Source organism: Calidris pugnax, unplaced genomic scaffold (genome assembly GCF_001431845.1).
Source record: "Calidris pugnax isolate Ruff unplaced genomic scaffold, ASM143184v1 scaffold28, whole genome shotgun sequence".
NCBI classification, from domain to species: domain Eukaryota; kingdom Metazoa; phylum Chordata; class Aves; order Charadriiformes; family Scolopacidae; genus Calidris; species Calidris pugnax.
Genome location: NW_015090842.1, coordinates 15,442,497 through 15,454,815, shown reverse-complemented (window position 1 = coordinate 15,454,815; position 12,319 = coordinate 15,442,497). Strand labels below are relative to the sequence as shown.

At 40.9% G+C, this 12,319-nt stretch overlaps 1 protein-coding gene and 1 long non-coding RNA gene across 3 annotated transcripts in view; one reads left to right on the top strand and one right to left on the bottom strand.

Annotated features, from left to right (window-relative positions):
• Nucleotides 1-157, bottom strand: part of CNEP1R1 (CTD nuclear envelope phosphatase 1 regulatory subunit 1) — a 6,716-nt gene extending 6,559 nt beyond the window's left edge. Inside the window, exon 1 of the mRNA XM_014942192.1 lies at nucleotides 38-157. Coding sequence (XP_014797678.1) covers nucleotides 38-62 — 25 coding nt within the window. The 5' untranslated portion in view covers nucleotides 63-157. The remainder of the gene's footprint in view (nucleotides 1-37) is intronic.
• A 142-nt stretch (nucleotides 158-299) lies between these two features.
• LOC106888155 lies at nucleotides 300-10,333 on the top strand. 2 transcript variants are annotated; one of them, XR_001412046.1, is made up of 6 exons: nucleotides 300-855; nucleotides 3,324-3,418; nucleotides 4,695-4,753; nucleotides 5,472-5,583; nucleotides 9,218-9,313; nucleotides 10,085-10,333. It is a non-coding gene; the product is annotated as an uncharacterized LOC106888155 (long non-coding RNA). The 2 variants fall into 2 exon arrangements; XR_001412045.1 differs by lacking the exon at nucleotides 4,695-4,753 and having other exon boundaries at nucleotides 306-855.
• Nucleotides 10,334-12,319: the final 1,986 nt, after the last annotated feature.

Genomic DNA, 12,319 nt, shown 5'->3' with positions numbered 1-12,319 from the left:
CGGCGGCTGCGGGCCGGCTGCGGGCCGCCGCACTCACCCTCAGCCTGGTCCAGGGAGTTCATGGCGGGAGGGCGGGCGGAGGCAGCGAGCGCCGGCCGTGCCCCTCGCCGCCCCGCAACCGCCCGCCGCCCAGCCCGCCCCAAACACCGGCCTGCGCCCCGCCCCCTCCGCAACAACACCGCGCCCTACTGGCCGGCCTCCCCCTCGCCACGCCCTCCTCCAGCAAGCACGGCCCGCATTGGTTACTGAGAGGGAAGGGGCGCGGCTCGGGCGGGGCCCCGGCCATTTGAGGGCGGCGGCGGCGGGGTGCGGAGCTCTGGGGTGCTGCTGCTGGTGGGGTGGCTGTGGGTACCTGGTGAGGGAGTAGGGCTGCTGGGCACCCGGTGAGGGAGTAGGGCTGCTGGGCACCCGGTGAGGGAGTAGGGCCTAGGGGGAAGCTCTTGGGGTTTTGCCAAGCGTTGGCCCCCTCAGGGTGCAAAGTTTAGTGGTGCTAAGGCCTTCCTGGGGTGGCTCTGGTGTGTGAGGCCGCTCTCCCCGGTGGGATGAGAGGCGTGAAGCGGTGGTAGCTCTGGGCTGTGGCGGTGTGGGCCCGCAGGAACAGCCTCTAGGCTGGGGTAGTACCAGTGGCTTGTCGGTGGGGCCTTTACCGTGCTCGTTCCACTCGGCCTGGCTGGGCTGTGCCAGTAACTGTCGGTATGAATTGTAACATCCTAAATAGTGAGTGCCCAAAAACGGTATTTAAAGGTTGAGGGTCTTTTTATAGACTGTAAATGTCCCTTTAGGCATACAGAGATCAGCCATCATAATTCCATGGCCCTTACTGCTGTCTACTGCCATCCCATGTCGGATACAGAGGTAACAGAACCGTTATTTTTCCTAAATGAGGGCTTTTTGACTTAAAGTAACCTGTCGAGTGGGCTCTCTGGGGACTGAGGCTCTCTGCAGCTGACTGCTATTGGAGGCTGCATCGATAGTTTTCCAGTAAGAGTTTCATGTTGCTGTCCTCTAAAAGCAGTCTCTGGGAGCTGCAATGCTCTCAGGGGTGGGGTCTGGTATCATTTCTCTCCTTTTGTGGTGCCTGGGCTGGGAATTACTGGTGTGCAAGGACTTTCTTAAAGGGGACTTGAAAAGTCGTGGAAACATGATTTGTAGTCGTTTTGCTCTCATTGGTTTTAAGTGGAGTCACAAAGAATTGTGTCTTCTAGAAAGTCTTAACTTACTTTTGCTTTGGTGATGGCGCACTGAGTGTAGATGATGGCATAATGTGTTCTTAAAGCGTTCATGAGTCCAGTTTATTATAGTTCTGCCTAATTTACACTAGTTTTGCCAGTGTAAAAACCCAGAGAAACACTCCCACTGCTGGTGGTTGGAATTTGGTCAGCCATGTGAAAAGGCTGGGCACCTCAGTTGTGTTTTTTCTGGCTGTTAATTAAGACTGTAGCAGGTATTAGTACTGGAATATTTCACTGAATCTAAAGACTGGAGCCTGGGAAGTAGATGTTTTCTTCCTTACTATGACTATATTCTTGCAGTTGGTAGAATCTTAAGTTAATCAGAACCCCAAGCAGTTAGATGCTGCTCTGAAAAATGGAGTGCTGTGCATAGCCCTTGGAGATTTCTAGCATCCTGAAAGTATCAGAAAGTCATAATTTGCACTAGGCTGTTTGTTGTTCTGTTGGTTTGTGGACGTGCGGATCTCCTGCTGATCTCTTTCATCTTGCTCTGGCCATTAGGTTTACTTCTAAACAGATACAGGTATCTTAAAGCTGTTTTTTATTCAGTCTCTCATGACTTGTGACACTTAAAAGCTGAACCTACATTAGGAAAAAAAATGCCAAGAGCAATAACCTTGAGATACTCAAGCAAAGTGTAGTTCCTTTATTACTTGTAATGTAAAATTTCTTGGGCAGTTCAAAATGCTTTTATTTCCCTGTTTTTTTTCCAAGTAGCTTTTACTTTTCTGTACAGTTCTGTTGACTGGAGACTAGGTAAGGTAAAATGAGACAGGACAGTGTGACTGTTGTCATACTAAAGCTATGACTTGATTAAGCTGTTTCTTAGGGTTAGTGCATCTGTTAATAATCCTTGATACCTTTTTCTGCCAACACCTGTGAAGCCCTGAAATTAACAGCTTTAGCAAAAGGGCCCGGTGTTCCTTTGGACCGCTTCATAATGCTGCAGTCGGTGGAAGAAATGGGCTTTGTCAACCTAGAATGATATCTCAAGTATCTCTTTTCAAGGTGCAAGCGATGCATCTTTGAGTTTAGTGTCTTTGGTGTCTATTTCTGGTTCTCACAGCTGTGCTTTGAGCATTATGTGAGAGCATCTGTTAGCAGCATCTGCTATCAGTGATAATTAGGATGGGTCACTTGTTTCTTAGTTTAATTGCATTTCCCCCCTTCTCATGCATGTTTTCCTCTACATAATCCCTTCTCCTGCTCATTTTCCTCTAAACGTTCCCTCCCTCTTGAGGCAATGTGTTACTTAAAAGATACTGCATTAATATTTAAGCCTGTTAAAAATTCAGTCTTAGTGAGTTTACAAATCCTGTATTTTTGTAAATCTGTTTATTGTAGTAACTACCTTCTGAGTTGTTCAGTATTGTCCTAACTTACATTTAGTGATATGAAGATAGTGTTTAATGTGCCTATTCTAAGTAGATTTTTGAAGCTTAAAATCTTATTGATGAACTGTCCATTTTTTGTTCATTCCATCTCATTTTCCCTGAGACTTATTATATATCCACAGAACTACTGAGTTTATTCCTACAGAGATCTATATTCAGGACTTCTTGGTTTAGAAAAAGCAAAAATTCTGATCAGAAAATGTTTTCTGTTACATTTTCTGTAGTAGGGCTATAGAAAGCACTTCAATGTTTACCATAAAGCAGCATCTTCAGTGGAGAAGAGGAAGCCTTTTGTTGGACATCTGAGCATCATCTGCTGGTGATCCACATCCCATTTAATTCCCAAGCAGTGTCTTCTCAGCCTCTTCTCTTATTCCTCACGTTCTCCCACGCTTTGTGTTTGGTTTTCTAAAATGCTGACAGCAGAAAGATGTATTTATCTGCTTTTTCCTTGTTTTGAGGGTTACCTTAGTCCTTCAGATGTCTTACCCAATAATATTAAGTGACAAAGTTGTTTTCTTTTATTGACTTTCAGGATGAAAGTTGTGTGTTTAGAACAAAGATATTTTATTTTAAAATCTTAGATTTTTGGCAAAGATATTACACCATAATAAACGCTCACAGGAAAAACAAACTATTATTAGCAGTGGAGAGAACCCAATATTGAAAGCTGAACTTGCTTCTTTCCTTTTCACAGAATCACAGAATGGTTGGGGTTGGAAGGGACATCATCTAGTCCACCCCCTGCCAAAGCAGGTTCACCTGGAGGAGGTTGGACAGGAACGCATCCAGGTGGGTTTTGAAATCTCTTGTGGTTATAGCAGTGTCATATCCTCACTGGGGGCAGAGAAACCTTGAGAGGTGGTGAGGCCACTCTTCCTATCTGCCTGGTTGTTTCCCATGGGTATGTCCACATCTAGTAGTGTAGCCCAAAGGTGTTGATACCAGTTGTGGTGGGTGCAGAGTACAGGAGGACAGGCTGTGGTGCTATTACAGTGACATTCACATGGCTGGCAGCTTACTGAAAGTTGGCTTCTGGTCACTTGCTTGAACTCTTCTGTTCAAGATGTAGCTTTTCAGTAAGGTCTATCTTAGATACCATAACTGAAAACCATGCTTAATTTAGAACGTGTAAGTGATGTACAAGTGCCACATCTTATTGTGGGAAGAGAAGAAATGAAAGATTAATGTGAGTCACTTTAGATCCTGCTGGTTGCTGATGCTTAATGAAGGTGCTTCTTCTTCTTCAGTGTAAACTGTTCAGTACCTCCTTACTCAAGGATGAAGCAGAAGCCTTGGATCTTGCATAAACAGAAGTCTTGGCTTAAAACGTCCCACTGTGGTTGTGGATTTTTGCAGTGACTGTTGTGATGTCAGTGTAGTTTTTTGGGTTTTCTTTAAACAATGTCAGGAGGAACTGACTGAGCTGCTGTAGAGTGTATCACGAGGTGTTCAGTATGTCAGGCAAACCCAAAGAGGGAAACATGACCTTTCTGCATCTCCCTAGAGTTTAAGTGGTAAAGGAGAAATAGTATGTCACTTTTACTTGATATAATGACACTCTTTAAAAATGAAAAGTGGTATGAAAATCTATTAAATGTGCTTATTTTATCATGGGGCTAAAACATTGTTCCAGGCTTATATGGCTTTTACCCTTCTAGGAAAGCACAAAATAAATTTTAAAACTCTTGTCTTCTTGGCCTGGTCTATATTTAGTGAAAGGATACTTTATATCCTCATTAAATGCAGATGACTTATGTGTTGAGATAACTGGAGGTGCTGGGAGAAATAGAAAATCCAGAATAGCAAGAAAAGCAACTAGCTGCTGATGTAAAAAGAGCTTTTCTGAGTGCTGGGAGCAGTCTTCTGCATCAGTTCAGTCTTGGTGAAACATACCAATCTTAAAAATACTAAGTATAAGCAAATGCTGCTAATGAATGTATGTCTGATTTCTTTAAATCCTCCCATGAGCATGGAAGAAAAAATATTTTGCATGAACTGGCCTTTTAACTTGGAGAAGGATGCATTCAAAACATATTTTCTCCTTTGCTTTGAACTATTTGGGCAGCAATAGGAGCTTTTGACAGGGAAAGAAGATTAGTATGAGATGCCAGTATTCCTAAGAAGGTAAGAATTGTAACTAGCTCCTATTCCTCCTTAGAGTGTGTACTTTCATCTGTAGTTGACAAACAAGTTCATAATATCTCTGTGTCCCTTCAAGGCTGAGTGGTGGTAGCCTTAAATCATAGAAAAATCATAACTCTGGTTATCTTCAGGAAGTACCACTCTTTGGTAAATGTAGGGTGCGTGCTGAGGCTTGAATTGCTGAATGGTGCTCACAAAAATGATGTGTGTCCAGTGTGGATATTTTTTAACATGGCTCAAACTATTTAGGAAAGGTGTTCTGTAACACAGCTGGAAAAGTGCTAGTTCAGCTTCAAGTGTCTGGCTATAGGGGAAAAAAGTCTGGTGTATTTTCCTTGTCTCTCACTGTCTTCCCTTGGAGTAAGATTTGAGTCCCAGCATCAAAATGGAAGAAAGTTCAGAAGAGAACGGGGCAAAAGTAATCCTCTGTGGGTTGGAATAGATAAAAGGGCTGTTCTCAGTAGATTAATTCTGAAAAGTCTGCAGCCAAGTTTAACCATATTTCTCATGCTTGCTTGCATGTCTTTAACAAATTTCCTCGGGGAAAAAGAAAAGGTGAAAAAACCCACCTTGCTTCAAAGAACTATTTTTATCGTTTTTGACAGTATTGTTAAATGGTAAAGTAATGAAGACTTGGTGATGTTCTAATACAGTTCTGCAGTCTGTACTGTTGCTTAATTGATTTTTCACTTGGTTGCAGATGACTGCACCCAGGGATGATTGTAGAGAGAAGCTATACCTGCAGTTTCACCAACAGATGCACAAAGAACGAGACACCTGACTGTCATTGTTGCCATCGGCAAGGAGCAAAAGTAGGTTTATATTAAGATTTTTCAGCTAATTCTATTACTGAGGCAGTAATTACATAGGTAAGTGTAACCTAGTTCAGAAATGTGACCCTGTGAATATGTAGATAACGTTTGAAGATCATGCCTACTTAATGTTTCTGAATCTCCTTAATACTTCAAGTTAGTCCTGAAATTTCTTATGCCTGTCCCAGGCTTTGGAGTATGACAGCCATGAGGGAACCTGCCTAGGTTCTTAAAAAAAAAAATGAAATAAAATGTTGACTTGAGAATTAAGTATGATCTTAATCCAATCATAATTTCTCTTTTAAATGTTTGCAGCATTTGGTTGGCTTTTGTGATCTCTTAATCTAGACATACTAAAAGTAGTTTCAGATACTATTTTTGCCTGAGTAATCTTTGCAGGTTCTGATACATGTTAGATATCTTTCTAATTTGAAAGGTTCCTTTCACAGTTGCCACCAGAAGGAAAAATGACAGCTGGCTATATAAAAAGCAATTTGAAGTGCACAGAACTTCTTGTCTAGTCTCTAGTTCCTAGTCAGTACTTGAAGCAAAACTAAAAGGATACTTTGGAAAAATCAATTCTTAGAGTAACATTCTGTTAAGCAGAAGACAAACTTCTATCACTCTCTAATCCCGGAAAAGAGTTGGTTTTCATTATATCACTTAATCTTCTGGAGGTGAGCTGGGTCAACTTGAATACGGAGGTCTTAACTGCTCAATACAGAATTAGCTCTTCTTGTAAGAGGACTACCTAGAGAACTGGAAATCTAAACTGTAGCTCCCTTGAATTCATTATTGCTGCTTTAATATTCTAACTTTCATTTCTTTCCCTCCCTGCAGCAAAGTGTTTATACCAAATTTGTTGTTGGTATCACTTTGCTATGTATATAATACATTTGAAACTTACAGGAATTGTAGACCATGTATTCTGCCTTCACATGTCTAATAACAGAACCAACAAAATTATTTTAACTGGGGACAATTGCTTTTTTGTATTGAATTCTGGTGCTGTAAATGCAGTATTTAATTCCCTTCCTTCTCACTGACCTCCATATTTGACACATCCCCTTTTGATACCCAAATGTGATTGAGAATACACCAGATATTTTCTGTTTCAGTTCATGGAGGGTTGCAGAAGTGTAGTGATACATAACCTCTTCAGATGCAAGTTGGAAATTGTCTGCCATTGTCATGTTTTTGTGCCCTATTGAAATGTTTAGTGAGTAATAGAGAGGCTTGAAATCAGATCCTCCTGGCAACTATACTAAGACACATGGAAAATAAGGAGGTGATCAGTGACAGCCAACATGGCTTCACTAAGGGCAAATCGTATCTGATATTTATCAGATATGGCCTGATGGCTTTCTACAACAGGGTTACAGTGTTGGTGGATAAGGAAAGAGCAACTGATGTCATCTCCCTGGACTTGTGACACTGTCCCCCTGCACAGCATCCTTGTCTCTAAGTTGTAGAGGTGTGGATTTGACAGATGGACCGCTTAGATGGGTTGGCTGGATGGTCGCACTCAGTGGCAATCAACAGCTCAATGTCCAAGTGGACATCTTTGTTGGCAACAGGGACAGTGGGATGGAGTGCACCCTCAGCAAGTTTGCTGATGACACCAAGCTGTGTGGTGTGGTCAGCACACTGGAGGGAAGGTTGCCATCCTGAGGGATCTGGACAGGCTTGAGAGGTGGGCCCATGTTCATGTCTCATGAAGTTCAATAAGTGCAAGGTCCTGCAAGTGGTTTGGGGCAATCCCAAGCATAAGTACAGACTGGGGAGAGAGTGGATTGAGAGCAGCCCTGAGGAGAAGGACTTGGGGGTGTTGTAATTTCTCCTCCTTCCCACTGCCAAAACATTATTGGTCATCCCTAAAATTGAGATAAAGATTCCCAATTCTATACAAAGACTTTCACAAACACCTACCCCTGAAATAGGATTGGTACAGATTTTTCTTCTTGATTTTGGCATACTTTTTATTTAATTGGAGAACAGGGCAGCTACTTTCTCTCCAGGAGAAAGCACCTTTTTACTATTTTGTTGGTGATATAAGACAAGATGCAACATTTGTAAATTTGCAATAAAAAGTTCTGAAACAAATACAGAAAAAACACTTTAAGAAGGATTTTGATTCGTTTATGTAGAATCAATGGAAGAAAGTAAAAATTTTAATTCAGCAATTTCTATACAACTTCCTATCATTAATTATAAGATCTGGCAGTCAGGGGCTCTTCTTCCAATGCTGTTTCAGTTCTGTATTTCAATGTGATTCATTCTGTTTTCATGACTGACTTGATCACTTGCCACAGTACATTTACTCATAAAAGTAGAACAAAACATGGTAGATACTACGTGAACTACAATCAAGTAGATGGGTGGGATGTGTAAAAATCTGAACTTGCAAATATTTGGCAGTGATCAAATAGTAGTTGAAAGACTGGAACTCAGCCATGCTATTTTCAGAGCAAACTTTGTGAAAGAATAGGAGAGTAGGGGAGTATACTATTCTTTATCTAAAAATGAATTCGTTGTAACATTATAAAAGCGTAAGAATATAAAGCCCATCTTTCATGTCCTTAGTCTGAAATCGGATTCAACTACTGTCCTTGCATCTGTTTGAAGTTGGTATGGGTTGAGGTGAACACCTGGCTATTTTAGAAAGGCTTTTTTTCCTCCCCTGTTGTGAACTTTTACCGTTCTACAAAGCTTTCTTTTTTAGTTACCAAGTTGGTTGCAATTCTTTTGAGTTACTGAAGCTCATTGAAAACCAAAAGGGCAGCAGAAACGGTGAGGGCGGTTCAGGTTTTAAACATGAATATTCTTGGATGTGCAGAATTAGAGTACGGTGCTTTGTTGTAAATTAAGTACTGCTCTAATGACTGAAATAAATAGGGAGGTTAGCAAAAAAAATATTGTGACGTGCTTAATTGGATTATTTTCTTTTATTAAATGGTAGCATAAAAAGAAACCACATGTACATGCTGGGCAGCCATTGGTGTTAGGGCTGAGTCTGATTCCTTGGAATGAATATTAGGCACAAACTGTATCAAACTAGTGACCTACATTACGGTCATGGATTAGATCCTTGCTTAGAACCAGCCTCAGACGACATCGGACGTGTTTGTCATGACAAAATCGCTCAGAAATAAAATCTGGCTTTAACTTTTCCATACCCATTGCACTTCGTTTGTTAGTTTATGTTTTAACTTGTCTGTGCAGGTTAACATTAATCTTGGGGAGAGTTGGACTTTGTAGTGCCCTCACGCTAAGATGAGTAACGCTGCAGGTCAGTGTGCTCCGCTGTTAAATACGCACGGGAAGGTGACACTCGCAGCTCAGCGGTGGTGCATCTTTTAAAGTAGGGCACTAGGAATGATAAAGGCTGAGGCATTTGTAGCTGTTGGTGTGTGGTGTCACTGTTTTGCCCGCAGTGCTCCTTTCCATCTCTGTTTTCGGGTATGTAACTGCTGTTTCTTAAGCCTGGTGTTTTCAGACCCTTGTAGTTAAAAGTTCCAAAAGCAGATTCAACTGTTTGTTTTAAAACAGTTGACAGTAAAAAAAAAAAAATCAAAAAATGTTTCTAAACAGGACTATCAGATGCAAAAGCATAATCTCCCACCTTTTCTTTTAGCACCTGCTAAACACTTTGGACTTCTGGAATGTTCTTGATGTCAACCTGCAAAATGGCCACTGCTTGGAGGGATACCCAGCCTTTTGCTAGTGCCAGGTGAGAGTGACAAAGCTCTGTAGCTCTTTGGTTTAATAACTGTAAATCACTTCTAGGTAAAACCTTCCCGATGCTGACAACCGGGATGTCTATTCTAGCAGAAGGTGTTATCAGAACTATAAAAGATTATAAGAGGAATTGTGTGTTTTCAAAGCTCTTCCTCTTGGAATGGGTTCATTCTTTCAAGGTTATAAAGAGGAGATAACTTTTCTCTGCGTTCATTCTAGGTGGAATAATAAGTAATTGCTTTAATTTGTAATAAAGATGATTTAGGTTAGATTTGAGGAAGCGGCGTATGGCCAATTCATATTGAAACACAGTGTCTGGACAGGAACAAGAATTGGTGAGACACACATCCATCAGGGGTAATTTGGGGCTACATGATTCTGCATCAGACATTAGGACAGGATGTACCCCTTCATTGTAAGGGTGTTCTGCAGCACAGTGTCAGCTGGAGGAGTGTGTTAGCTTTGCAGTGGGCCCTCACCAGAAACCTGATTCAGGTACGTAAAAGGAATGGGTTATTAGACTATATTATGCATTGAAGTGAGAAGTCAGGTGTTAGATTACCTACTTGAGGACATGGGACAATCAAAAGTTTATAGCAAATCATTAGGTTTGATTATACAGCAAAATGAAAAATTAAGAGGGCAATTAGCCTGTTGCCGGTAGGAGAGGGGAAGTGATTTTTAGATATAAGTGGATGTGGGGAGAGTGACCAGATACAGAAACTACAACTGTCTTACAGTATTTGTTTTATTTTTGTCACAGCTATTCACATTAACCTGGTACAGCTGATCTAGGAAGACACTGCTGACACCACTGGCAGTAGTGGAAGTCCTCTAACCACATGTGCATCGCACCTTCTGTCACTCCAGCCTGGGAGAACTTCTGAAAAATTTAAGAAGGCTTTTCTATTAAAACAAGCGTTCATGAATGTCAGTGTTGTACCTCCATAATTTAAAATTAGAAGCTGCTAAACAGTCACAAAATAAAGTTACCAGTTTTACACAGTTGTCACCAATTTTGCTTTGTGGTTGACATTCATCTGACTATTCAAGTTAGGCACACCTGGGTTTCAGTGCGTGTTGGATGGGATGGATGGGATTTCTGTAAATTCATGGGAAGTCTGTCAGTTGTTTTTGCATTTTACATTGTAGAGAGACTGATTTTTAGGGTCAACCAGAGTTATTGGTGTTACTTGCTCACCTAATAACTGACAGCTTTGAAACAGCTTTATATTGATCTCTTGAATATTGAGTTTGCTTGGGATTGGGGCTTTCTGTATTTTTCAACTGTTTACACTTCCATTATAACTTGAAGTTTTAATAGTGGAAAAAATTAAGGAAAATATTGAAATAATTGTAGTTAGAAAAGCGGTTAAGTAAATTAATGTGAAGAATCACCTTAATTTGTAGTTACATACAAACCAATCAAGTAGCAGATTTAAAAATACACTTAACAGCCATTCTACTATAATAAAGCCTACTTGGATTTAATACATGCAAAAGACATTCTTCACTGTGAGGGTGGTGGAGCACTGGAACAGGTTGTCCAGGGAGGTGGTTGAGGCACCGTTCCTGGAGATATTCAAGGGGAGGCTTGATGAGGCCCTGGGCAACCTGGTCTAGTTGGGGGTGTCCCTGCTGACTGCGGGGAGGTTGGACTAGATGACCTTTGGAGGTCCCTTCCAGCCTGGACAATTCTATGATTCTATAAAATAAATAGTGGCTGCTCTGCAAAAATACTTAACATCAAGGTTAAATTGTTGCATATAGACTGAACATAAGGAAACAATGTCAAACGCTGATCTTGAGACTTTGTGTGGATTTTTCCACCTTCTGCAAGGGGCAATTACTTAGAGAAAATAGTTTAGATACACATGAAGCATGTTAAGTTAAGTTACTGCAAGTAACTTCTGTAATACATTAAATGCACCCTGGGTATTACTTGCAACCCTAACAGGCACAGTGCTTTTTCAGAACGGAGTAAAATTTTTAAATAACTGCAATGTCTTTAAGAATGGGAAGTAGTTCTCATTTTATGTATTTCTTGTATGGGTGTATGACAGCTGTGTTCCATAATTGCAGGGGAAAATATATGCTGATAGTGAATAGCTAAGTGAATGGCTAAGAGTTATTATGACTAAGATGTGGGCTTATCAGTAAATCAGACTAAATCTTTTTGTTCTTTCTTTTTGCAAGACAAGCTGTCTAATGCTTTCACTGTGGGTTGCATAGTGGAGCGCTTCACCATCTAAAAGGTTACACAGCAACTTCAGTGTTATGTTTTTCTGATGGTGCTTGCTTGATTTGCTCTGTCACAACTCATTTTGTCAGATGAGTTTTCATTATTGAATTTGTTCATTCTATGGATTAAATCAATTCATAAACTTAATTTTGCCAAGAAACAATACCAACTATAGATCTTAATTGACCAAAATTTCCCTGCAGTGCAAACCGTGGAAAATAGTCCTGTGCTCGAGACCTAAGTGGTGTCTTTCTGCAAGGCCTGCCAGCTTATTTTTATCTTCCAGCTTTTTTCATTCACTTAAAGCATTAGCTAAAACCATTAGGAAGTAGCTGTCAGCCCAAGAGTAAGTAATAATGTAACTTATTATGTTTTCAAGACTCCTTCTAATATTTGTTTTTAAAAATGGAAGTATGACTTCTGTGGTAAGTGATAGTCTAATGGTAGTGCTCTCCTTGGATAGTTAACTAGTCCCACCTCATTCCTACCTTTGGGTTTATTTGGTGGTAGATGCTACAATGTCTGGGGGCTGCACACACTTGTAAATTCCCCTGCTGGTGTCCATGTGAGACAGGAGATGGCACAGGCATTCCCAGGGGAACCTGGAAGCTTGTTTCGGAGCCCAGAATTGAACTAATTCTCTTGAGCCCCACTGCGGGTCCTTAATCACAAAATCATTCCCCACTTCCCCCAAAGGGATTAAATGTAATAACTTGTCTCATTTAAGGGGGGTTCTTTTTTAACACTTGAGGTTGA